General features: G+C 55.1%; 1 protein-coding gene, 1 long non-coding RNA gene and 1 other non-coding gene across 3 annotated transcripts; 1 reads left to right on the top strand and 2 right to left on the bottom strand.

The window, feature by feature from the left end:
- Positions 1-1,638: 1,638 nt before the first annotated feature.
- NXPH3 (neurexophilin 3) lies at positions 1,639-6,380 on the bottom strand. The gene is made up of 2 exons (XM_010998598.3): positions 5,943-6,380; positions 1,639-3,565 (listed from the first exon to the last, which is right to left on the bottom strand). Exons 1-2 carry the CDS (start codon positions 5,994-5,996, stop codon positions 2,861-2,863), a joined length of 759 nt encoding a protein of 252 aa, XP_010996900.1. The 5' UTR covers positions 5,997-6,380; the 3' UTR covers positions 1,639-2,860.
- A 1,310-nt stretch (positions 6,381-7,690) lies between these two features.
- Positions 7,691-15,651, top strand: LOC116157918 (uncharacterized). Its single transcript, XR_010384407.1, has 2 exons — positions 7,691-8,189; positions 15,070-15,651. It is a non-coding gene; the product is annotated as an uncharacterized LOC116157918 (long non-coding RNA).
- TRNAS-AGA (transfer RNA serine (anticodon AGA)) lies at positions 10,947-11,019 on the bottom strand. Its single transcript has one exon. It is a non-coding gene; the product is annotated as a tRNA-Ser (tRNA).
- Positions 15,652-22,991: the final 7,340 nt, after the last annotated feature.

Here is a 22,991-nt window from a genome sequence, read left to right as displayed (position 1 = left end):
GGGATGAGGCGGCAGAGTGTGCGTGAGGGTGAAATGAAGTTATTAAAATGAACCCACCCCCTGTGCAGGCAGAACTGTGTGCCAGGCAGGCCAGCCTTCCAGCTGTCGGCAGCATCTGGCTCTCCGCAGGAGGAGCAGCGGAGCCAGAGGGGGTGGGTCAGAGTGCCCCCTCATCCCGCTGACAGTTCAGCCAGGCCAGGGCCAGACAGAGGAGGGGCCTGGGGCGCGCTCAGCGCTCCCTCCCTCCCTCCCTTTCTCCGGCGCCCGCCCTGCCCGCAGGGCTGTGGGAGCCACTCACAGTCACAGTCGGGGTCCAGGGTGTTTCCACAGGTGGACCATGCACCAGATTCCAGCAAGCCCACGCCCTCCATGGCAGGGCCCAAGCCCTGTCCTCAGGGTGGGAACGGAGACGGTGGCATGGAGGAGTTAGGGAGTGTCTCAAGACTGCTCCGGAGACCCAGCCCGGCCCCTGGACGCACACTGCAGGGCAGAGGCTGGAATAGGAGTGTGGGCTCGGGTCACTCACCCTCCTGGGTCACTTGGTACAACGTGGGACTACAGCAAGGTGGTCTCTTAGGCCCTGTGCAGCTCTGCTCTGCAGTGGGAGGGTACCAATCTGCGCTGAGTGCTGGTGGGCAGGGGAGATGGGCTGGGGGTGGTGAGAGCACCTTACCTCACGCCCCGACTCCCCTCACTCTGGCTCCTCAGCCAAAAGGGACTCCAGGGGCCTGTGTGCTGCCCTCCCAAGAATACAGATCCTGAATGGCCCCCTCGAGCAGGTACTGTGATCTTGGTAGTGGGAGCCCAGCCTTCCCCTCACGGAGCCCCGAAGGGCCCAGCTCAGGCCCAGGTGAGGTGCCCCCCTCCCCATGGGCAGCCAGGCAGCCAGGCAGCCACTCTGAAGCCCTTCTACTGGCTAGGGCAGGGCAGGGCAGGGCAGGACAATGGCTGCTTTCAAGCCCGCTTCTGTCGCCACTCCACCCTGGCCTGTTCCTTCCCTAGCATGTCACCACACCAGAAACCCAGTGCTCATGGTTCTCTGAAGGGACCCTTCCCAGGCGACTGCCACAGGAGAAGCAGCTGGGAATCACAGCTGAGGAGAGCATCAGAGGGGTCGTGTCATCCTAGGAAGCCGGAGCCAGGAAGGAACTCAGAGGACATCTGCGCGGTCCTCGAAGTGCGATCTCTGGGCAGGGAGCATTGGCATCTCCCTGGGCACACTTGTTAGAAAAGCAAACTCTTAGACCCCACCCCAGACCTACTGAATTAGCAACTATAGGGTGGGACCCAGAAATCTGGGTTTTAACAGCCCTCTTGGTGATTCAGGGGCCCACTCACATTTCAGAACCTCTGGGCTGGACAAGCTCCTCATTTTATAGAGAAGAAATGAAAAGAGAACCAGAGAGGGGAATGGACTTGCCCAAGGCCACAGAGCAAACTACTGACAGAGAGCTGACACCCCACTGGGCCCACCTAGATGGCGGATCCAGGAAGGCAACAAGGAACACCCCGATGTGGCCATCCTGCCTGTTGGCTCTTCCTTCCCAGCTGCTTTGCAGATGCCACCCCCAGCCCCACCAGCACAGCACTGGCCCAGCTTTCGTGGCTGGAAGGGGGGTGGAGAGGGAAGCCTTGGAGCCATCATTGAGCATCAGCCCCAGCAGCTGTTGGAGCCCTGCGACTCTGGCCTCCAGGTATTGTCTTTCTGCCTGCTGGACCACAGGGGCACCTGTGGCCCTTTCCCCCACCTCCAACCTACCTCCCAGACCACTCAGAGTCCAACGCCCTGGGAAAGCTTTATTCCCTGCTCCAAGAACAAGATTCTGCACACAGAAGTCGACAATCAGGTGATTTCACAAAACCTCCCCCCTCCCCCCACCCACAGACAGACACTACAGAACAGGTCCGGCGCACCCTCCGCAGTCTGGCCTCACCCTGCCCAGAGCTGCTGATGGCCCCGCCGGTCACGAGGGAGGCATCTATCCGGCCGCGCCCCAGTCTGATGGGCAAGGCTGGCTATGGAAGGATCACGCGCTGAACAAGGAAGCTCCCAGAGGATCTAGTGAGGGATGGGGCAGAGGAGGGCCACGTGGCTCACGGGTGGGCTTCCGCCTGTGGCCTTGGTGCTGGGAGATCCACCATCACCCTCTGTCTCAGCTTAAGGACTGGTGTCCCTTCAGCATGAGGGTTGGGGTGGGGAGCAATGGCAGAAGAAGAAAGTTTGGAAAAGGGTGGCCTGGCTTGGGCAGATGGTCTATCTGTCAAGATATCAGACTCTAAGGATCACCACTTCGGCCTCAAGCCCAGCTCAGTCCACCGTCCAGGATGAAAGGCTTAGGGCTGCCCTCTGGGTGGGGCTGGAGAGTTCCTCCTGCCCCCCACCCCCACCCCATGCTGGCTCCCGGGATGCCCAGTGTCAGCCATCCTTCAGCGCCTACTTGGTGTCCACACTGATGAAATAACCCTCTCCTTGTTGCTGTTCTTTCTCAGGATGGCAGGGAGGGAGCCAAGGTTTTAGGCTCCTCTCAATGACTTTATTGGTCTGCCTGCCCCACGGGCCTCCTGCACCCAGCATCTTCCTGTCCCTCAGTCAGCCTGTGAGGCTGCCCGGAGAACCCACTCCATGGCTGGTGCTCCTGTGTGCTGGTCACTCTGCAACATCAGGTTGGGGCCAGCTGCTGGGACCCTTTCCCTACCACTTGAGATTTGGCCCTGGCCCCACTTGGCACCTCCTCTCCACCCACCCCTGCTCCCCGCCCGAGGCTTCTTCCTTTCCCTGCCCAGTACCCAGACAGATGGCTTCATGTGTGGGCAGGCCTGTCCTTCCAGTCCTGGCCCAGCCTCTGTGGCCTGCCCGGGGTCACCCAGAGGGGTAGTAGGGAGTATCACTGTGGTAGTTGTAATCCGGGCACACCTTCTGGACCAGCCTATAGTCCGTACTGTAGAAGGCGATGTAGACGCAGACGACTTTGAAGGGCTGGGAGCAGCTCCAGGTGGCTGAGCTCTGAGCGTGGTCTCGGGAGCAGGTCTTGGCGGGGTCGTGGGTGCAGAGCGAGATCCGGCGGCCCCGTTCCACCTTCTCCCACTCCATTCGGCAGTTGAAGATTTTGGAGGCCTTGGCTTCAATGAAGATCTGCTGCTCCTGGTGGAACTCTACAGCTTTACCGGGGGGCACGAGGCTGATGGAGATGTTGCCCTGGCCCGTGGCATTGTGTTGGAAGTGGACGCTGAAGGTCCCGTTGCCGTGGTCCACGATCTTCCCTGTGACGAGCAGGTTCAGGGCAACCGTCTTGATGTTGGAGTAGAAGTCACCCCAGCCAAAGATTTTCTTCACCTTGGCTGAAGGTGAGGGACTGTGGCTCGGGCGACTGGGGGGCTGTCCAAGGACCCCCCATGCCTCGCCAGGTGGAGCCAGCAGCCCTAGGAGAGTAGAGTTGGCCATGGGGCGGGACTTAGGTGAGATGTGGCCCCGCTTCCGAGGCATCCGGGGCCGGGGCTGGCTCTCGTGGTCATCGTGCTCAGGGTCCTCCGAGCCAGGGGGGCCATCATCCTGGCCACAGATGACCTATGGAGGGAGTTGGGGGGAAGAGTGAGTGCTCTGGTTCCCCAGAAGACCCAGGAATTCTGGTCCACTGCTCCTCGCTGCCAGCATCATTTTTCTGCCCTCTTCCACTCTGACCTGGGGCCTCTGCATGTTGCCCACTTACGCTGGGGGCTGGGTTTGCACTCTGGCTTGTGTCGTGATTCCATCTCATGTTCTGACATGGAGGTCACCCCTACCTCCTCTCCCCACTGCCCTGCCTCTGGCCATTATTCAAAGTCTGGAAGGATGGCAGAGAATTCTGTCCAGTGGATCACAGCAGCAGAGGTACAAGGCCCCTACTCCTGGGGAGTCCCCAGTCTGATTAGGGGAGGCCTAGCTCCTGATCTTGGGGGAGCCCTCATCTGATGGCAGAAGCATGTCCCTGTGCTGACAGACCAGCCCCCACCCCCGTCATGGGAGAGCTGGAATCCCTGCCTCTGTGAAATTCCCAGGCTGATGAGGGAGGCATAGTCTCTGCCCTCAAAGAGCCCCATGACAGATAGGGGAGCTCCATCTCTGTGCTGGACACAGGTGCAGCCCCTGCCTTTTGGGACTTCCTAGTCTGTTGGATGAGACACCATCCCCACCCTGGAATGGTTTCTATCCTCAGAGAGAACTAACAGACAATGGAAAAGAAAACAGAACCCACTGAAATTCTCTCTCAAGTACAAATGCAGTTTAGATTTTGGTAGGAGGACTAGAGGGGAGACCTGGGGTGAGCCCCACACCCAGGAAGGCCAAACACTCCTCCAGGGACCGCTGATGATAACATGCTAGGACATTACTTACACTAGGAGGCAGGAGTTCTTATTATTCCCATTTCACAGATGGGGACACTAGACTCAAAGGTTACATCACTATAAGGCTAAGTCACATGGGGTCATCCTTCCCATCCCACTGAACTCCCAGACTCATGGACCAGATGGGTCCTTCTCTAGGGGTTTTCTCCAATCCCCAAGCCCACCCAGAATCTCCAGTAAAGCTCCGCAGAGGCTCGTCTGGCCTCTGCTGCATCAACTCTAGTGACAGGCAACACCTGGGTAGGCTTCCTGGAGGCGCTGTGGGGAGCGCCCGCTGGGCAGCCTGACCAGCTCAAACATAGGACAGCTCAGGAGGGCATCAGGGAACGGACCAGGTTTCCTGAGGACAGCCACCTGGTGTGGGTTTGCTCAGCTTTTGAAAAGAGTACTTGCCCTATGTGTCTTGTTATCAGCACCAGGGGCACCACCTCTCAGCTGGGCAGCATCTGGATTTGCTGGCCACCCTAGGGTGAGGATGCAGGATGCTGGAGACTGGGGTCTGAAGGGCTCCAAAGAAGTTTGCCCCAAGATGATGTCCCCTGTTCTGACCCTGGCCATGCCCAAGGTTGTGTGTGGTGGCCCTGCGGGTCAGGACCCAAGGGTAGGGTAGAGGGACAGCAGGAGCGGAGGCTCTGGGAGGTGGGCTCAAGGCGGCAGACCTGTGTGTACTTGGCCCCGGGGGTCACAGCTAAATGGCTGGAGGTTGGGGAGAAGGGCTCCAGCTGGGGCTGTGACAAGGGGAAGGCTCTCCACACAGTGGCAAAGGGGGATTATTGTTTTGAGGAAAGGGGCAGATACAGATGTGAGGCTGAGGCTTCTTCACGACAGGATTGGGAGGTGGCAGTTGGCGGGCGCTGGGTCGAGGGCGGGGGGAGCTGAACCCTGGGCTGGGGTCGGGGTGGATTCCCTGCGTCCTGGGCCGCCGGGAAGGCACGAGCGAGCCCACGGGGAGCGGGCTCTGGGCGCTCCGCTCAGCTGCCGCGGGCGCCCGGGGCGGGAGCCGCCTGCCCAGGTCCTGTGGGGCTCGGGCTGCGCGCAGCCGGGAGAGGAGAGGAAAACAACAGGCGGGGAGGGAGGAAGCGGGAGGGAAGGCGGGAGCGAGGGACGCGGGGGCCGCCCCCCGCCTGGACCCGCTCGTGCTCTGGGGGACCCAGAGCCCGGGGCCCTCCGGATCCCCGAGGTCAGGGAAGAAAAGCCCACGCCCTCTGCCCCGGCAGGTCATCAGCTCCACAACTACCCAGCCCCGCGGCCCAAGGCCGGGAAAGGGGTCGAGTAACCCTTGGCGACAGGCTTCGGGTATTTTCCCTCGTGCCCGTCGCACCTCCCGCCACCAGCAGCCGAGTGGGTGGGCCAGCCCAGCACCCTCTCCCCGCCCCAATTAACCCTTTCTGTACAGTCTCTGGTCTCGGACCCGCCCTCTCCCCTAGCCACCAGGCTTCCCCTCCATCCCTGGGATGTTGAGGGGAAGGGAGAAAGTTTCTGTCCTCGGAAGCTTCCCGCGCTCTCCCCCAATCCTCTGGGCCCCCGCCCCTCCGCGCAGCTCCCCGCGGACCACTCACCAGATAGAGGCTGCCCTGTACTAGGAACACGAAGCAGCAGCGAGTCAGTTGCATCTTCCTTCTTTGCTCTCGTGCCCCTTTCTCTCCTCTTTTCCCTTCGGGGTCCCAGGCCTTTCCTCACCCCTGCTCTTTCAGGCGCGCCGTCCCATGCTCCAGTGCCCGGCCACCCGCGGCCCTTGGCTCTGCCAGCCGCCCAGGACCGACCCCGCCCCCTTAGGTCCAGCTGTGCAGCCGCCGCCGCCCCCCTCCCCTGGTCCAGTTGCGCCCGGCGCTGCCCCCTCTCGAGGTCCCAGATGTGCGCCCCTAGCGCCTCGAAGGGCCCCAGCTGCGCGATGGCTCAGCCGCTCCAGATATGCACCTTCGGTTCCAGTGTCGCCGCTGTCTCCCAGATGTGTTGGGGACCCGCGCGCGCGCTCGTCCTTGTGCCAATTCCCCAGACCAGACGGCCCCTCCCGCCCCGTCGCGGCGCGCCCCCTGGCGGACGCCCCTGGCCGCGCCGAGCCCCGCCGCCGCTCCCGGCGCAGCGCCCCGCCAGACTGGAGCGCTCCTGGCGCCCAGGCGGCTCCGGCTTCCTCGTCCCTCCCACCGGCGGCGGCGGCGGCGGCGGCAGCGGCGGCGGCAGGTACTGTGAGCCCAGCCGGTACCTCCGGAGTTAACTCCTCCCCTGCCGGCCCGCAGCCCGGGGACTTAGGACAAAACGGGCAGGACGCGGGGGCGGAGTAACTCTTGGCGAGGAAGGGAGAGGGTGGTGGCCCGGGGATAGGGAACCCTACTTTTTCCACCCCTCTTGGAGGGCGTCTGTCCCCGGTAGCGGGCATTGGGGATATCAGTCTGCTGCCCTGCCCTGAACCCCAAGAGACTTGGTATTTGGAAAGATCATTTTTTCCAAACCCATTCCAAGAGCCAGAAAAGGACGTCTTCCTTATTGCAGCCTCTCCCCACACCCCAAAGTCCACTTCCTCTCTGCAAGACTTGCTTCTGTGCTGAGGGAAGTTCTTCTAAGTGTCTAGCTTGTACTCCTTTTGTTATCATGTCAGTTTCCTCTTCTACTTTACTCAGAGGGGCTGGGATAGCCCTCCTCCCTTCCCCCCCAGTACTTCTCAGTCCAGTTGCTGTGACAGCAAACTTTTGACTGGAGCCCTGGGCTGAAAAGTCTTCTAGAGGCCAGGCCGGATTCTGGGGCTGGGGTTGGGGATAAGCCTCGTGAGAAGCTGGGGAATGAGGTGGGAAAGGCCTCCCTGGAGGCTGACCCTCTCTGTTCTTCACTATTGCCCTCCCTGTGATTCAGGGAGTCACAGGCTGGGACATGGGGCTCCTCTGCCAGCAGGGTCTCTGGCTCGCTCTGGTCTCTGCAAACCTCCAGGGCAAGAAGAAAGAAAAAGACCCTCATCTGAGGTTCTCAAAGGTGGGGCCCATCCCCCACACCCCATATCTCCATGTTTTCTTCCTGGAATTGCAGGGCCTCTTTAGTCCCTAGAAAAAAAAATCAAAGGTCAGATCCTAGCACCCCCTCAGAGGCTGTGAGATTGAGGAGGTACCCCAGCATTTGCAGTGGTCCCAGCCTGGGCTGGGCCCAGGGGGCACGATGGGTGGGCCCTCTGCTCTGGCCCTCGAGGCACCAGCTTGGTCTCTGGCTGCAGCCCCCAGCACGCACCCAGCCTCCTCCCCCACCATCTGCCAGGCGGGTGCGCGGGGAATGCAGATGAATCTTAATATCAGCCTGGGCCAAGTGCGATGAGGGAGACAGATTCTGCAGAACCCAGACAGCATCACAGAGCCCCCTGCCTTCCCCAGGCACCTGGGTGGTACAGGATGCAGCAGCCCTTCCTTGGTGGTGGTGGTGGCGGCGGGGTGCCTGTCGAGTCAAATACCCCCGCCCCCCACTAAGCCAGGAGAGGAAGGAACAGATAAATCCTGGCCTGGCCTCTGAACCTCTGGTCCAGCTGAGAGGAGGAGGCTGTTGGCCGGAGCGTGGGCAGCTGTTTCCGGTGCTCGGCTAGGCAGAGGCATAGCTGGGCCCACTCCTTGGTCATCTCCAGAAGGTCCTGTGCCCAGGAGAGCAGGGTGACCCAGCAGAAAGAGCACAGGTTTTCAGGCCAGACAGTCCTGGATTCCACTCCAGGCTTGGCTGTGTGACCTTGGGCAGGTTGCTTTAGTTCTCTGATGCCCTTTTCCTGGTCTGTTGCTACAGGGACTAAATGAGACAGAATGTGCAAACAAAGCACAGGCACAAGGGCTGGTGGGCAGGTAAGGCATGCAATAAAGGGAAGCTTGCTTTTCTCATTCCCACACATTTGCTCTGGCTGCGCCTCCTGCCAGGCTTGCCCTCATTGCCCTCTCGGCCCTTCCTGGCTCTCACTTCCTTCAAGTTTCCCCTCCGCATTCATCCATCAACCACTGGCCAAGCCTGTCCTCGGGGCCAGGCACCAGGCCAGGGGCTGGGATACAGAGATGAATGGGACACCATCCCTGCCCTCAAGGATTTCACTGGCTAGTGCAGAACTGAGACATGAAAACCAATGATTACAACTCAGTGTGGTGAGTGGCATCACAGATCCCTCTACCAGGTACTATGGATGCACCAAGGACCATGGAGGCAGGAGCAGAGAGGGATGGCTTCCTGGAGGAGGTGATGCCCGAGTTGTAAAGACTGAAGGGTCAAAGGTCTGGAGGCTAGAACTGGGAGCAGTCTGCTGTTACTGGAGATCAGAGGAGAGGGGAGGAAGTTGGAGCCAGAAGCGGGGACCAGCTGATAGAAGGTCTTCAGTGCGGGTCAATGGGTTAGGACCTTGAAGATTCTCTGAAAGGTTTTAAGGAGGCTGGTGATTATAGTCAGATTTGCATTTTAGAAAGCTTTTGGAGAATTCACTTGAAAGAGGAAAGACGAGAGGGAGGGAACCAGTTAGGGGATAACTGCAGTGGTCTGGAGTGAGGAGGGGGAGACTGAAAACATCTTTAGGAGGCAAATCAGGATTTAGTTGTTGCTGAAAGAAGGGAGGAAGGGAGAAAGGGAGTCAAGTGTGATAGCCAAGTTTCTGGCTTGGGCCATAGGCAGGATGCTCGCTGTGATGGGTGCTATAGGTGGCGGGGGGAAGAGAGTGGGCTCCAGGGAGAGAGTGGTGGGGGTCAGCTTTGGTCGCTCAAATCTGTGTGCTGTTAACCAACCAAGAGCAGAAGAAAGTCTCGTCTGGGGTACTGGAGGTGTGGATATACAAAAAAGAGTAAGGGGCTTGGATGGAGGAGCCCTGGGCACCCTGGCATTTAAGAGGTGGCCAGAGGAAAAGCAGCCCCAAAGGATTCCAGATAGGAACCAGTAGACAGGGGCAAGGAGGGTGGGTGGGCTGGTCCTGGAAGCAGCAGGAGCAATGGAGCTCTTACTCCTGTGTGCACCCAGCAGAGGTTACTGTACAATGCAGACACTAGGGTCCCGCCCCAGGGTCGGCAGATGGGAGCCCAGCGCCATGTATTTTTGCACTATCCCAGGTAACTCTGATGTTTGTGGTCTCTGGACTTCCCTTTGATAAACTGGTGTGTGGGGAGTGTCAGGAAAGAAGGAATGAACAGCAGCTCAAAGGAGCAGAGCAGCCTGGCCAAGTGGTGACGTAAAAGTGACCACTGGGTTTGGCAAAGATTCTTTGTGCAACTGTACCCAACCTTGGTCCTTCCAGCTGCTCCCAGGATGGGAAGAGAGACCACAGACTCAGTAAACTCTGTGCACAGCTGTGCTGGAGGTAACCCCAGGTGTGTCTGCCCTTCAGGCTCTCCTTTCTGTATCCCCACCCCCCTACTGGACTAGACCCTGCGCGCGGCAGATGCTCAATGAAGGGGGAGAACTCAATGCTGTAGCCCCACCCCTCAGCCCCCAGACTCCTTGGTGCCCACGCGCACCCTGGATGTGGGTTGGCTGGCTGTTTGCTTGGCACCTCTGATGCTTTCACCTGCCTCAGTCTCATATTTGGAAGAACCCTATCTGTCTCCATCCCCTCCTCCCTGCCTCCCCAGTGCTGCAGGAAAGAAAACAACACAGGGGTGCCTAGGTTCCTATTTGACTGAATAGGAAATGGGGTTCCGGCTGGTCTGAAAGGCAGAGAGCAGGTGCCCTTGAGCCAGGTGGGGTGGAGAGGTCGGGGGAGAGGCAGGAATAGATCATCATTGCTAGTAATCTCTCATGTTTACCTGGGCATTTGCCATTTTTAAATGTTATGGTAGAATGCTATGTATCTGGGACTAGGGGAGCCCAGAGGGAAACCCTAATTCTAAAGAGGGGTCCAAGGACGAATCCCGGAGAAGTTAGCCTTGTGATGTATGGATCAGCCCAGGTGGGAGGGGAAGGAAAGAACCTTCCAGGCAGAGGAAGCAACTCATGCAAAGGCCAGAGATGAAAGCAAGCCTGGGAATGGGGTTCTGATGAGAACAAGATGAAAGACTCATTTGTTCCACAAATAGTTATCAGATGTCTACTTTTATGTCGGGTCCCTGTCTGGGTGTGGGGGTACAGCTGGTGAACGAGGGATGGCAGTCCTTATTCTCGTGGAGAACTGGGGCTCTGGGAAAGATGGGATTAAATGGCTAAGCATATGCAAACACAAAATCTTGAGATGTTGGCAGGTGGTATGAAGGAAGAAGAAGAGCCAGTTCTGAGTGAGAGAGAAACTAAAGAGAAGTCCTGGGTTACCTGGAAGGGGTCAGGGAGAGCTCTGAGAGATGTGACGGTTTAGCTGGGGTCTGAAGGCTGAAGGCCTTGGTCAGCCATGGCGCTGGGGGAGGGGCCTTCCAGGCAGAGGGAGCAGCCATGCTAAGACCCAGACACTTTGAAGGAACTGCAGGCAGGGAGGGTAGTGGTGGGGCAGGGGACGTAGAGAGCCGGAAAGATAGCCCAGGGCTTTATGGGTCTAGTTTTATGGGTCTAGGTTTGGGGCTTCATCCTGTGATTAAGACTTTTTTTTTGTACAATTTTATTTATTTATTTATGGGGGGGAGTAGGTTTGTTTGTTTGTTTATTAATGGAAGTACTGGGGATTGAACCCAGGACATTGTGCATTCTAAGCATGCACTCTACCACTGAGCTATACCCTCCCCCTGATTAAGATGTTTTTATTTTTGTTTTTTATTGCAAGTTTTTAATTTACAAGTTTTGAATAGGGGGCAGATTTGCACTTTAGGACAATTACTAGGAAGACCACTCGAGTGGCAGGAGATTTAAGAGAGTGGGTAAAACGGGAGGCTGGGAAGTGATGGTGGCCTGAATTAAGGCAGAAACCCTAGGGATGGGAAGGAGGGGATGGCCTCAAAAGATGTTCAAGGGGTGGAATGGAAAGGAGTTAGACTCTAGGACTGGGTTGAAGCATCAAAGATGACCCCCAGCATTCCAGTCTGGGGGACAGAGGACAGGGGGCAGTTTGGCAGGCAGAGATGCAGCACCCGGTCCTGGACAGGTTTAGTTAGGTGTCTCACGTGCTCAGGTGCAGTGAGAGCTGGGGGCAGAGTAGGGGTCAGATGGAGACAGGACTGGGAAGTGTGGGAGGCTCAGGGGTTACCAGAGGTGACAGTATGAGGAGCTTGCAAAGGACAGAGCACAGCGAGAGTGCAAAATGGGGCTGCCACGGCTGGTCATGTAGGGAGGAGTGACAGAAGAGAGAGGGGAATAGGGCAGGGGACGGAGTCCCACTCAAGTCCCACACCATGCCTGCCTCCTGCCTCAGGCTTTGAGGACTCATTTTGTCAACATCCCTGCCTCTCAAAGGACTCTCCAGCCAGAAGGGACCTCACTCTTGCTGTAAAGGCTCCCATACGTGCTCTTGCAAAGTGGAAAAGGGGAGGACGTGGAGCCCAGGAGCCCTGGGTTCGGGGGCTGGCTCTGAGGTCTGCTGTCTGGGAGATCTTGGGGGAACCTCTTGTCTTCTTTGGGGCTCAGCTGCCTGTCTATAAAGAGGGACCACACTGCCCCTCCATGGGGTGAGGACTGGGTGAGTGTGAGGACATCTGGCTCTCCTCTGGACACATAGTACACCTTGGACTTTTGTCTGCATTGAGCTGGTGGGAAATGCTTTGTGAACAGCGAAGCACTTGAACAAAAGAAGACTGGCCAAGCTTCTTCCTGCTACCTGTCAGTATCTTCCCAGGTGAGAGGCGAAGGGGAGAAAACAGGGCCTGAGCTGGACCGCTAGACTGCAGGGCACCTGGCAGGGAGCCTGCAGCTGGCACCAGCTTATCTGTCTTCCACCTGTCGGCTGGACCCAGGTCGCCGTGGTCCACGCCGACTCCCGCTGGGGCGATGGAGACGGCGCGGGCGTGTCGTGAGGGACGCGAGTGGGGTCAGCGCGCCGCCTGCTGGGCACTTGCGGCGCCGCCGGTGGGCGCGTCGCCCCGCGAGGAAGGCGAGGCCACCCCCGCCCCCGGTGCCCCCTCTCTGCTGGCCAGTGCCTGGCGCCAAGGCGCTTGATGAAGACGCCCTGAGACAACGAAAGGCGTGTGCCGTTCAGAGGCGGTGTTGCACCATCGAGCTCTGGAGCCAGATCGCCTGGGTCCCAATCTGGGATTTGCCACCGTGTCTTGGGCAAATGACTTCACCTCTTTGTGCCTGCCCCCCCCCCCCCCCCCACCACCATGGGTATAATAACAGTATCCAAGTACAGGCTTGTTGAGAAAATCGTCTGTCACATAGTAGGTGCTCGGTAAATGCCACCTATTGTTATATTCACATTCAGCTATTCATTCAACCAGATTTTCACACGTCGCCTTTGGGGCCAGGAGTTTGCAGGGAGGCAGCTCTGTGTGGAAACCCCCTCAACTGAGAGGGGGAGAGGGGTCGTGCCACCTGGGGCATGGAAACGGAGCCTCAGACGCTTTATTTGTGAAAGGGTCTGTATAACGTCTGTAGTGAGAAATTCCCGCTACCTCTTCTCAGAAGGGACGCCTGGAGGACGTAGAGGCCCGGCGAGCCGGGGTTCCCACGCTCACCTGCACCCTGGCCCTCGGGTTTGCCTCCACTCCCGGCCGCACTCTCCCGAATTCAGGGGCGTGCGGCCCTCCGGACCCCCGAGGGACACTGAGTCCCAAGCATCCAGTGGCAGCCACCCCGAGGGTCGAGGCTTCCATCCCGCAGGGTACCCCCACCTCCCAGTAAAGGCTGGCTGGGCTGACGGCCTGGCTGAGCCTTCCATTTCCAAGCCGGTGGTGACGCCTGGCGGCGGAGGGAAGGACAACCGCGACCTCCACTGGAGGAACTCCTCTCTCTTCCCAGTCCTGCACTGTTGGGATGGGTGAGGGCAGAGAGCAGCATGGAGAGCAGACACCGTCAGGGGAATCCGGGAGGTTGGAGGGCTTCCCAGAGCCGCACTGACTTGGACTTCTGTTGAGGGGATGGAATCAAGACCTTCCAATTCCAGATTTGATCTGAAATGGGACCCTGGGAAGGAGGGGCCCTGAGAAAGGGGCAAGGTTGGGGTGGTAGCCAGATGAGACCCCAGAGAGTTCAGGAGGAGGACTTCCTTAGTTTTTTCTCCCTCTACCCCATTTGGGGTCGTCATTTTTCCCCTCTAGTGCCCCAGACCCCCAGTATTTCAATGTACGTCGGGAGAATGAGCCTCCGAATGGCCACAGCCTGAAAGGGGCTGCAATCCCAGTGATGCCCAGGAGGGGTCTGCTGCAGCCATGGAGGCCTAACGGACCAGCAGAAGACATGGAGAGGCAGCAGGAAGGTTGCCGCTGGAGACGCTTTTCTGACTGGTGTTCTGCCCTGGACCACCATAGCTGTCACACTCATGCAGACTCAGCACTGGCCTGCCCTGCCCCGACCCTTGCAGGCCTGGTGGGGAGGATGTGTGTAGGGGGTCTGACCTGAGCCCAAAGGCATAACCTACTCACTCCTGATCACCAGACCCGAAGTCAACCAACTATAAACACAGGATTCAACAGACTCCACCAACTCAAGGTATGCAAATTCATACTCAACACATCCTGACCCACAGATCCAAGGCCTCCTGTGTTCCACACTCCTTGAAGGGCTCCACTATCCACCTCATTAGAATCTTGGTGCCAGTCTTGCCTCCAGTCTCTTTTCCCGAGGTCCAGTGGCATGTCCTCCATCCTACTGCAGGCTTTGGGACTCCATCATTGCTCACCGGGACCACGGCAGCCAGGACTAGTCTCTCCCAGCCATTCCTTACCCACCCACACAGCCAGAGGGAGACTGATGTCTAAGATGCAAACTAGATGGTGTCCCTCTCCTTTTCAAATGCTTGGAAGGCTTCCCACAGCCCCAAACTAGCCAAGGCATCTTGTTTACACTCACTAAATGGTACCCAAATTTTCTCATTTAATTGTACAACAAAACTGAGGCTTCAGGAGGTAAGGTGACTGCCCCAAGGGTTCACAGCTGGTGCTTTTCAGAGTTAGGATTTGGATGCAGGTGGCTCGGGTTGCAGAGTGCACGCTTTTGCCCACCACACCAGCGTGTCCTCAAGTGAGGTATTTGTTGTGTTGGCTGGGAGATTCCTTAAAAAAAAAAAAAGTCCAGATGAACAAGTTTAATTGTCATAGAAATATGTTTCTTTTTAAGGCTTTTCTTCTATTTTCTTTTATTTTTAGCAAGGGATACTGGTTTCCCATTTATGGAAGTGATACAAAGTGTCCCTTTAAGATGAATTCATTTTATAGAGGAAAAAAGTAGCTAACTGAAAGAAAAGAACTAAGTCAAGGATAGCCCAGGTGGACTGTGGAGCTAGGAGGTGAGAGCTGGCACACTCACTGCAACACTGGGCTTCTCAGGAGAGAGGGCAGACTCTGCGGCCCCCTTGCAGGTCCTCTGGCTCTGCTTACCTTCCCAGCCTGCCCCTTTCATTCTCTTCCCTACCTGCATCCCTTTTCTGGGGCTTCTGAATCATCTGCAGCTCCCTAAACACACCAGGCTTTGTCGTGCCTCAGTGCCTTTGCACATGCTATTCCTGCCTCCCTGCCCACCTTCCACCTTGGCTGTCTGGCGAACACCTGTTCACCATTAGACACTTCACCAGCTCAGCCATCACTTCCTTCCTGAAGCTTTTCTGAAATGGAGTTGCTGTCTCTCCCACCATTGTACCCCCAGAGTCACTTGTCCTCACGTTGTTCTCCCCCCCTTTCTCCCCAGACCGTGAACTCCTAGAAGCCAGGGACAGTCTTCTTTGGTCCAGCACCTGACACTCAGGAGGAGCTCAATAAATGTGCGTGCAATTGAATGAATGAATTTCATGGGAGGCCAGGTGGGGAAAAAGTTGATTCCAGCTGGAAAGAATGGATTACAGCCTTTAAGAAGATGGTGTGTGTGGGCTTTTGAGCTGGATGTTGATGACAGCATGGAGAACCACAGAGAACAGTCTCTCAGGAGAAGATTTAAGGATCTATTTTCTGTCACAGGGGAATGTCAATTTAGGGAGAAAGTTGGTTTATTTAATAAAAGATGCTGCCATATCAGTGATCCATCTGGAAGAAAATAAAGTCAAATCCTCCACTCCTACCTGACACCACCTGCATGATAGATCCCCAATGGATTAAAGTTTTAGAGTGAAAAATAAGAGCTAAAAATATTAGAAGAAAATTCAGAAGAATAATTATTGAAACTTGTGGGGGCAGGAAACCCAGAAGCCATACAAAAGAAAGATTCGGTTATGGAAAAAAAGATTTCTGAGTGATGTAAGTTCCCATAAATAAAATAAAATAGCCAACAACAACAGACTGCAAAAAATTGTTGTAGCATGTGTAACAGACAAATGGTTGGTATCCTTACTATGAAAAAAATTTGTAAGCCAGTAAGAAAAAAGGTAAAAAATAAAGAATGGGCAGAAGTATGAACAAGCGGTTGACAGAACATGGATGTGAGAAGAGACTCAGCCTAAGCAGACGTCAGGGAAACATAATTTAAAACAACAATGAGATATGTATTTTTTTAATTAGTAGACTTTATTTTTTCAGAACAATTTTAGACTTACAGAAAAAAATTGAGCAGCAAGTTCCCATAGACCACCTCCTACCCCATACAGTTTCCCCTATTATTAACAACTTGCATTAGTATGGTACATTTGTTACAATTAAAGAAACAATATTGATATATGATTATTTGGGGGGGAAGTGATTAGGTTTATTTATTTATTTACTCAATGGAGGTGCTGGGAATTGAACCCAGGACCTCCTGCATGCTAAGCACACACTGTACCACTGAGATATACCCTCCCCCTGACATACTATTATTAACTAAAGTCCACAGTTTATTCAAATTTTCAAGTTTTTACCTAATATCCTTTTTCTGATCCAGGATCCCATCCAAGATGCTTCATTGCATTTAGTCTTTTTGGCTGTGACCTTTCCTCAAACTTTTCTTGTTTTTTTTAAAATCCCTTTTTAATGGAAGAAAAGCCTTAAAAAGAAACATATTTCTATGACAATTAAACTTGTTCATCTGGACTATTTTTTTTAAAATAGTGACTGGGGAATCCTCAGGCATGCTAAGCACACACTCTACCACTGAGCTATACCCACCCCTCTAAACTCTTCTTGTTTTTGATGACTTGACAGTTGGAGGAATACTGGTCAGATTTTTTGTAAATGCCCCTCTACTGGCATTTGTCTGATCTTTTTCTCATTGACTGGGGCTGTGAATTTCAGGGAGGATGACCACAGTGGTAAAGTGCCATTCTCATCACACATGCCAAGGGTACCTACTGTCAACATGACTTGTGACAGCTGATGTTGACCTTGATCGCCTGACTCAAGCCGTGTTTGTCAAGCTTTTTCCCTGTAAAATTATCCCCTACTCCCTAGCCTGCCTCTTTCCATACCAGACTGTTTAGAAGGAAGTGGTTCTGTGCAGCCTGCAGTTAAGGCGTGGGGGATTATATGCCCCTTCTTTTAAGATGAAGTAGCTGCATCATTTTCTTGGAGTTCTTCTGCACTGGAGATCTCTCTCTTCTCCCCCATTTATTAATATATTCAATAATTTATTTCAATCCATATGTCCTCATGGATATTTATTCTATATTTTGGGTTATCAGCCAATACTACTTTATTAATGTTGCTCCTCTAATTGCTGTGCTGTATTTTTTACCCTCTGGGTTGGAAAAATTAAAAGATTGATTAACAGCCAGGGCTGTGGCGGTGGCTGTGGGGTGCTGGCTGCCCAGAGTGTGAACTGCTGCCCCTTTGGAACTGGGGATGCATTTTCTGACATGGAAGCCTGGAAGGAAAAAGAACAAGGGCAGAGCAATTTATGTAGTCTGAGCCCATTTTTATATAAGAAGAAGGAATCTCTGTCTCTGTCTCTGTCTCTGTCTCTGTCTCTGTCTCTCTCTCTCTCTGTCTCCAGGCAGTTATACTGGCCCACCTTCAATCCATTCTCCACCCAGTGAACACCTAAGGGGTCCCTGTGCCACCCCTTCCTATGCTCAGTTTCGGTGCCTTTAGAATAACGTTCAAACGCTTCACAGTGGCCTACAGCGCCCTCTACTGGACATAAACTCAACTGTTTCTCCTCAGAGAGCCCTTCCCTGGCAGCTTGGTCCCTGCCTCACATCCCATCACTCTCATCCCATCACCCCACCATTCCCCCCACCCCAAAGAATTCATCACTTTCTGAACTATTCTTATTTACTCCCTATTGCCTCTCCTCCCTTTACTGGAAGGTAAGCCCCATAAGGGCGGCTGCCATCGTGGCCTTATTTTCCCCAGCAACCCAGGCTCAGCACAGGGCCCAATACGTAGTAGGTTGCAATTCTTCCTACCTGTTGGGTGGACAACCTTAGAGAAATAAGGATAAACAACACTCCTTCAGCTCATTAGTGATCTCGGGGGTGTGGGGCTGCAAAGGGAGAGAGGAGATTATCAACTTTTTCTTTAGATACCTCTGGTTTGTTTAGCTGTTACAAAGAACATGTAGTACTGTGGTTTGTAATTAAAAAGAAAATCCAATAAAGATAATAAAAAAAAAAGAAAAGAAAGAAATTAAAGTTTTCATTTCCTGGGGGAAAAATAATGAGAGAAAAGCAGGCGGATTTATGTCGGAAATTGGTTGTCGGGGAGCACGGGTAGTCTCTTGAGGCGGGGGGGGTGAGGGGGCTGAAGAAGACTACAGGGTATGGCGGCAGAGGAGGGGGTTGGTGGGGAGACAGGAAGGTTCTAGAATTGTTATAAGAGGGTTCTGGGTAGAAGGGGTGGGAGGCAGAGGTGGTGCTGGGAGACCAGCTTGGAGTGGCCTGGAAGTAGGTTGATTTGGGGCAGCTGGTGAGGCGCATTGTTGGGGTGACTGGGGAAATCCCCGGCCATTCCATGGCACCCCCACTGGGACTTAGCCAGCCCCATGGCCCCAGCCCCCTGGGGGCCAGTCATCTCCCCTCTCTTGGCTTCAGTTTTCCCAGCAACAAAACAGGGACTGAAGCAGGAGCCTCCAAGGTTCTCCCAGCTCGGATGATCACCTCAATGGGCGCTGACTCCTGGGACACTAGGGACCTTGTATTGGTCTTGAGTCCCTCCCACAGCCCCTATCCCCCAACCATTGCAGAGCTGTGAACAGACGGCCTCCGCCTCTGGCCAACAGAGGGCGCTGCGGCGGCGCCGCACTTGGCCAGGCTCAGCGCGGTCCTGAGCCGTTTGCTGACGCTGAGGTCCTGAACGTGCCCCGCTGTCCACTGCTTCCCGGTCCACAGGATCCTTCTCTCTACAGCCCTGGTCACGCCAGAGTGTCCACAGGATTCAAGTGTCCGGTTCTCCAAGCCTGGGCTGAAGAGGGCAGGCTGGATGGAAGCCTGAAGAGATTCAAGAAATCATTTCTTCCATGCCCTTGCCTCTAATCTCTGCCACCCCTCTCTCTCCCTGTAGCCTCCCCCAAACCCAGAGCTGGCTGGGCCCCAGCCTAGCTTTTCCCTCCTGGGATCCTGGCCATCTGGGCCACCCTTGCCATCCTCTCTGGAGCTAACGGGGCACATGGGTGGGACCAGGTCCTCAGCAGGATATCCAAGGACACTGGCTGCTTGTTGGCCAAGCCCCCAACAGGCCAGGGAAAGAGGTTCCCACTGGTTCTGGGAGCCGGCTGTATGATTTGGAAGAATCCAGTTGCCACAGGGGAATCCCATGTGTCCTTGCCTCCCTGGTTCTCTGTTGCTCCCAGGGCTCTCCGCAACAGAACTGGGGGCCCCCATTAGGCTGTTGCATCAGAGTATGTAGTGGGCGGTGGTGTGAGTGAGGCCTGGCCTTCAGAGCTGTAGGGAAGCACATTCCGGGGCAAACTTTCCAGGACCCTTGTCCTGGCACTCACTATAGGACATTTGGGGTAGATAGAGAGTGTCTCTCCAGCCAGGTGCTCTGGGCTGGGAAGCTGAGTGGAGATGTGGGGAGGGGCCAAATGACCATCACCCTGGGTCAGTGTGGAGAAAGACCTCACCCGGGCCATCACCCTGTCTCCCCCACCTCAGGTGGAATCTTGTTCTCAGAGTGGTAGCTATGAGCCTCCGTCGGCCGGTGCCCCACGCTGTCATCAGTTGCTGAGTCCAGAGGGAGCACAGGCTTATGTGCTATAGGACACAGTAAGGGTTGTGGACATATGCAAATAAGCTGTATCAGGAAGTCCTGGGCTGGACATTTGATCAGTCTGTCCAGAACTGTCACATCCTGACCTGCAGTTAAGACTCTGCCCAATCCAGATTCAAATCTAGATTCTGATACTTGCTCACTGTGTGACCTTGGCAAGGAAGCCCCTACATGTTCTGAGCCTCACTTTTCCCACCTGTAAAGTGGAATAACAGTAGCTCCAAAAACACAAGACTATTGTAAGTATTACACGATAGAGTATGCAGTAAGAACTATAATACTGAACACTGAGTAGTGCAGGGAACTCTTCTAAGCATGTTACGTGAGCTAAGTCATTTAACCCTCACTATAAACAAATGAGGTCTGTCCTATTATTATCCCCATTTTGTAGATAGAGATAACTCTTGCTATAAAGGAACTTCTAGTGCAGTGGGGAGACTGAGAAGTGAGCAAAAACCTTTTGAGCAAAATTAGTCTGTACTGTTCAATAAAATGAGAATTTGGGCCATAAATGTTCAAGCTCTAACTGAGTCCTCATAATCCCCTGCAGTGCGTCCATTTTACAGACAAGGAAACTGAGGCCCCAAGAAGCTGTAACACTCACCCAAAGGCACACAGTAGAAAGGGTGGGAGCCACATTGTCTGAATCTGGTGTCTATGCTCTTCCCCTCAAAATAAACACAAAATATAATGTAAACCCAAGCATTCACCATGTAATTTGAGTTTTCAAAAAAGTCCCCTGTCCCTCGTTTCAAATGGTGGGTTGCAGCCCCCAAGCCCATAAACATCCCCTACACAGATCTTTAGGGCCAACCCCGTCTCTTCAACCCACTGTTCTGCCTCTGGATGTGCAGAGTGAGGAGTGAGCTTACTTCTGCCTGGTAGAAGTAATCCTAGAGATGGATTCACCCAGTAGGTGACATTCCAAGTGGGACTTTGAAGGATGTATAGGAGTGTGCTCAGTGGACAGGGAACGAAGCTCGTCCAGGAAGAGGGAACAGCACAGCACAGCAGAGCAAAGATGTGAATGTTTATGGTGGAGGGAAGCAGGGAGGTGTTCTTGGTGGGGAACAGGGTGAATAAAGTCTGAAGACAGGGTCACCCAAGGAAGCCATGTTTGGAGACCAATAAGGGCAGGAGGCCTGGGTTGCGGGAAACAGAGATAATGCAGACAATGCAGACAATGCAGTCTGGAGCCATATTTTGGAGGAGATGAAACTCTGAATAAAGGACTGCTACTCTGACTGTGGTATCCCAGGGACCCACTGGTGGTAAAGCCACTAAAAACAGCCACCTTACCAGAGCTGCCTCCTCCCAGCCAATTACACAGGAGTGCCCATCTAGGGGTCTAGGTGAGATCTGTTGCTTAGAGCACTTCACTGGCTGCCAGCTTTGGCACACAGACTGTGTGCAACCCCCAGGCCCCTATGTGGAGCTGTGGGGTCACACGTGTAGACAAATGTATATAAATGTGAGTTTTGAGTCTGTGTGAAAACAGAAATGTGAGCATCTGTGCAGTTGCCCATATGAGTACATACTCGGTGCATCTTCCATGGGGCACAGGTGAGAGTGCAGAGGGCTGGGACACAGGACTCTGGGTTTCTGCATGCAGATGGAGGCTGGTATACCCTTGTGCCTGTGTACAAGTGCAGGTGTGCATGTGTGTGTGTAGGAGTGACTGTTCCTTAGGAGACACCTGGGTCAAGGGGAGATGGAGAGAAGCAGGTCCCTAGAAAAGGCTCAGCATCCTGAATGATCTGAATTCCCGGGTTGCTTAGAAATGGCCAACCCGGAGGCACATGCAAATCAGATGTAAGTGATACGCAAATAAGCCGACTTCTTCCTGGTCTGGGCTGGGGCCCCAGGAATCCTCAGGGGCAGTTGAAAGTGGGGCTTTGGGGGTGCTGGGAGCAGAACTCCTTATCACTTTGGTCCCTCTGAGCTCGTGGATTAAGGCTTAGAACCCCATGAGACACCATGGCCAGAGAGGCTTCCAGACGGCCCCTGGCCTGACTGCCAGCTATGGGTGCAGCAAGGAAGGAGAAGGGTGAGAGGTGCTGGGGAGCTAGGTGGGAGCTCCAAAGCCCGCCGCGGAGAATGGATGTCACAGTGACAGCTGGCCCAGCCTGCATTCACTGGTCAGGCGCAGTTGTTCAGGCGCCAAGGCGAGAGATCAAGGGCAGACAGGAGGCCTGGCAGTGGGTGGGCAGGGCCCCTGGGGCTTTCCTCAGCACTCAGAGCGCAGACTGATGGAGCTGGGGGAGGCTCACGCAGCCCTCGACGCCTCCCTGAGTTCAGGGGGCTCAAGGTCCAGGGAGGGCGTGCAGATCACCCAGCGTGACCTCATGGGACAGACGCTGAGCCCAGGCTCCCCACTCCCCTGGGAATCTGCTTCCCCGGCTCATGCCACGTGCACACACCTGCACCTCACACCTTTGCAGACCCTCCGTCAGCCTCTGGGTGGAGCACACTCCCCAGCACTGAGGGACCACGCCCCCAGCACATCCATCTCCCAGGCCTGAACACAGGTACCAGGACATCTGCCCACAGAGGCGCGTGCAGTCTCCCACCCAGCCCTTACACCCAAGCACATGTCCGCAGACAGGCTGGGGCAGGGGGATGCGCGGGGACTTCCTCACCCCAGTGAGCTTCCCAACACATGGCATTCACTGTTGGGCATGCTGCCAGCTCGGTTTCCCCGATCCAGTTTCAGATTCACACGCAGTTGGGGGTCCAACTGCCGCCAGAGGAGGGGGGTTTGGTGTTTGCCTGACTCCTAGGTCATTTCTCTGTGTGATAGGTCCCTTCCCTGAGGGAGGGGCTGACTCCTCCCTTCCACTTGGCTCCTGAAGGCGAAGGCTGTGTCTTCCCCATCAGACTGCCCGCCCTGCTCAGAGCCGGCACTGGGGTCTGCATAATCCTATCAGTGTGGGGTCAGTGGGCAGTCAGATTTGCCCCATGACTAAGCCGAAGGTCAAAGGTCAAATCTCATGAGTGCCAGAAGGGAAAATCCAGCCTGACCAGGACGAAGTCCTGACATCCCTGCAAAAGAGCAGGAGGCATCCTCAGATGCTACCTTGGCCACAGGTCCCTCCTGCTGGAGCCTTGGAAAGCAGTGACACAGGGCCCGACCAGGGGCTCATCCCCCTTCCCTCCAGAAAAATCTGTCTCAGTGTCAGCCTCAAATCCCTCATTCTCTATGGCATTTCCTCTCATCTAGCTGCCTGGGGCTCTCACATGCAGTCTCCTGACCTTACAGTTTTCCAAGCTGTATTGCCCTTGTTGGAATAAAAAAATAAAGTGAGGTCCGAGGGGCTGTGGTACCATCCCAGGCCATCACCTTGTGAGTAAACAGGCTAATAGAAGGGAAGGGGCTTGCCTAAGACCCACGGGAATTGAGGACAGAGGCTGGGGGCTGTGTCTCCCAGCTCTTGTTCCTAGACCCTCCTTGTTCTAGCAGCCTCTCCTGGATCTTCTTCCAAACCTGGTCCTGCCCTC

The sequence above is a fragment of the Camelus dromedarius genome, chromosome 16 (assembly GCF_036321535.1).
Source record: "Camelus dromedarius isolate mCamDro1 chromosome 16, mCamDro1.pat, whole genome shotgun sequence".
Taxonomy (NCBI): Eukaryota; Metazoa; Chordata; class Mammalia; order Artiodactyla; family Camelidae; genus Camelus; species Camelus dromedarius.
The sequence above is the reverse complement of the archived record's forward strand: the minus strand, read 5'-3'. Positions and strand labels throughout refer to the sequence as shown.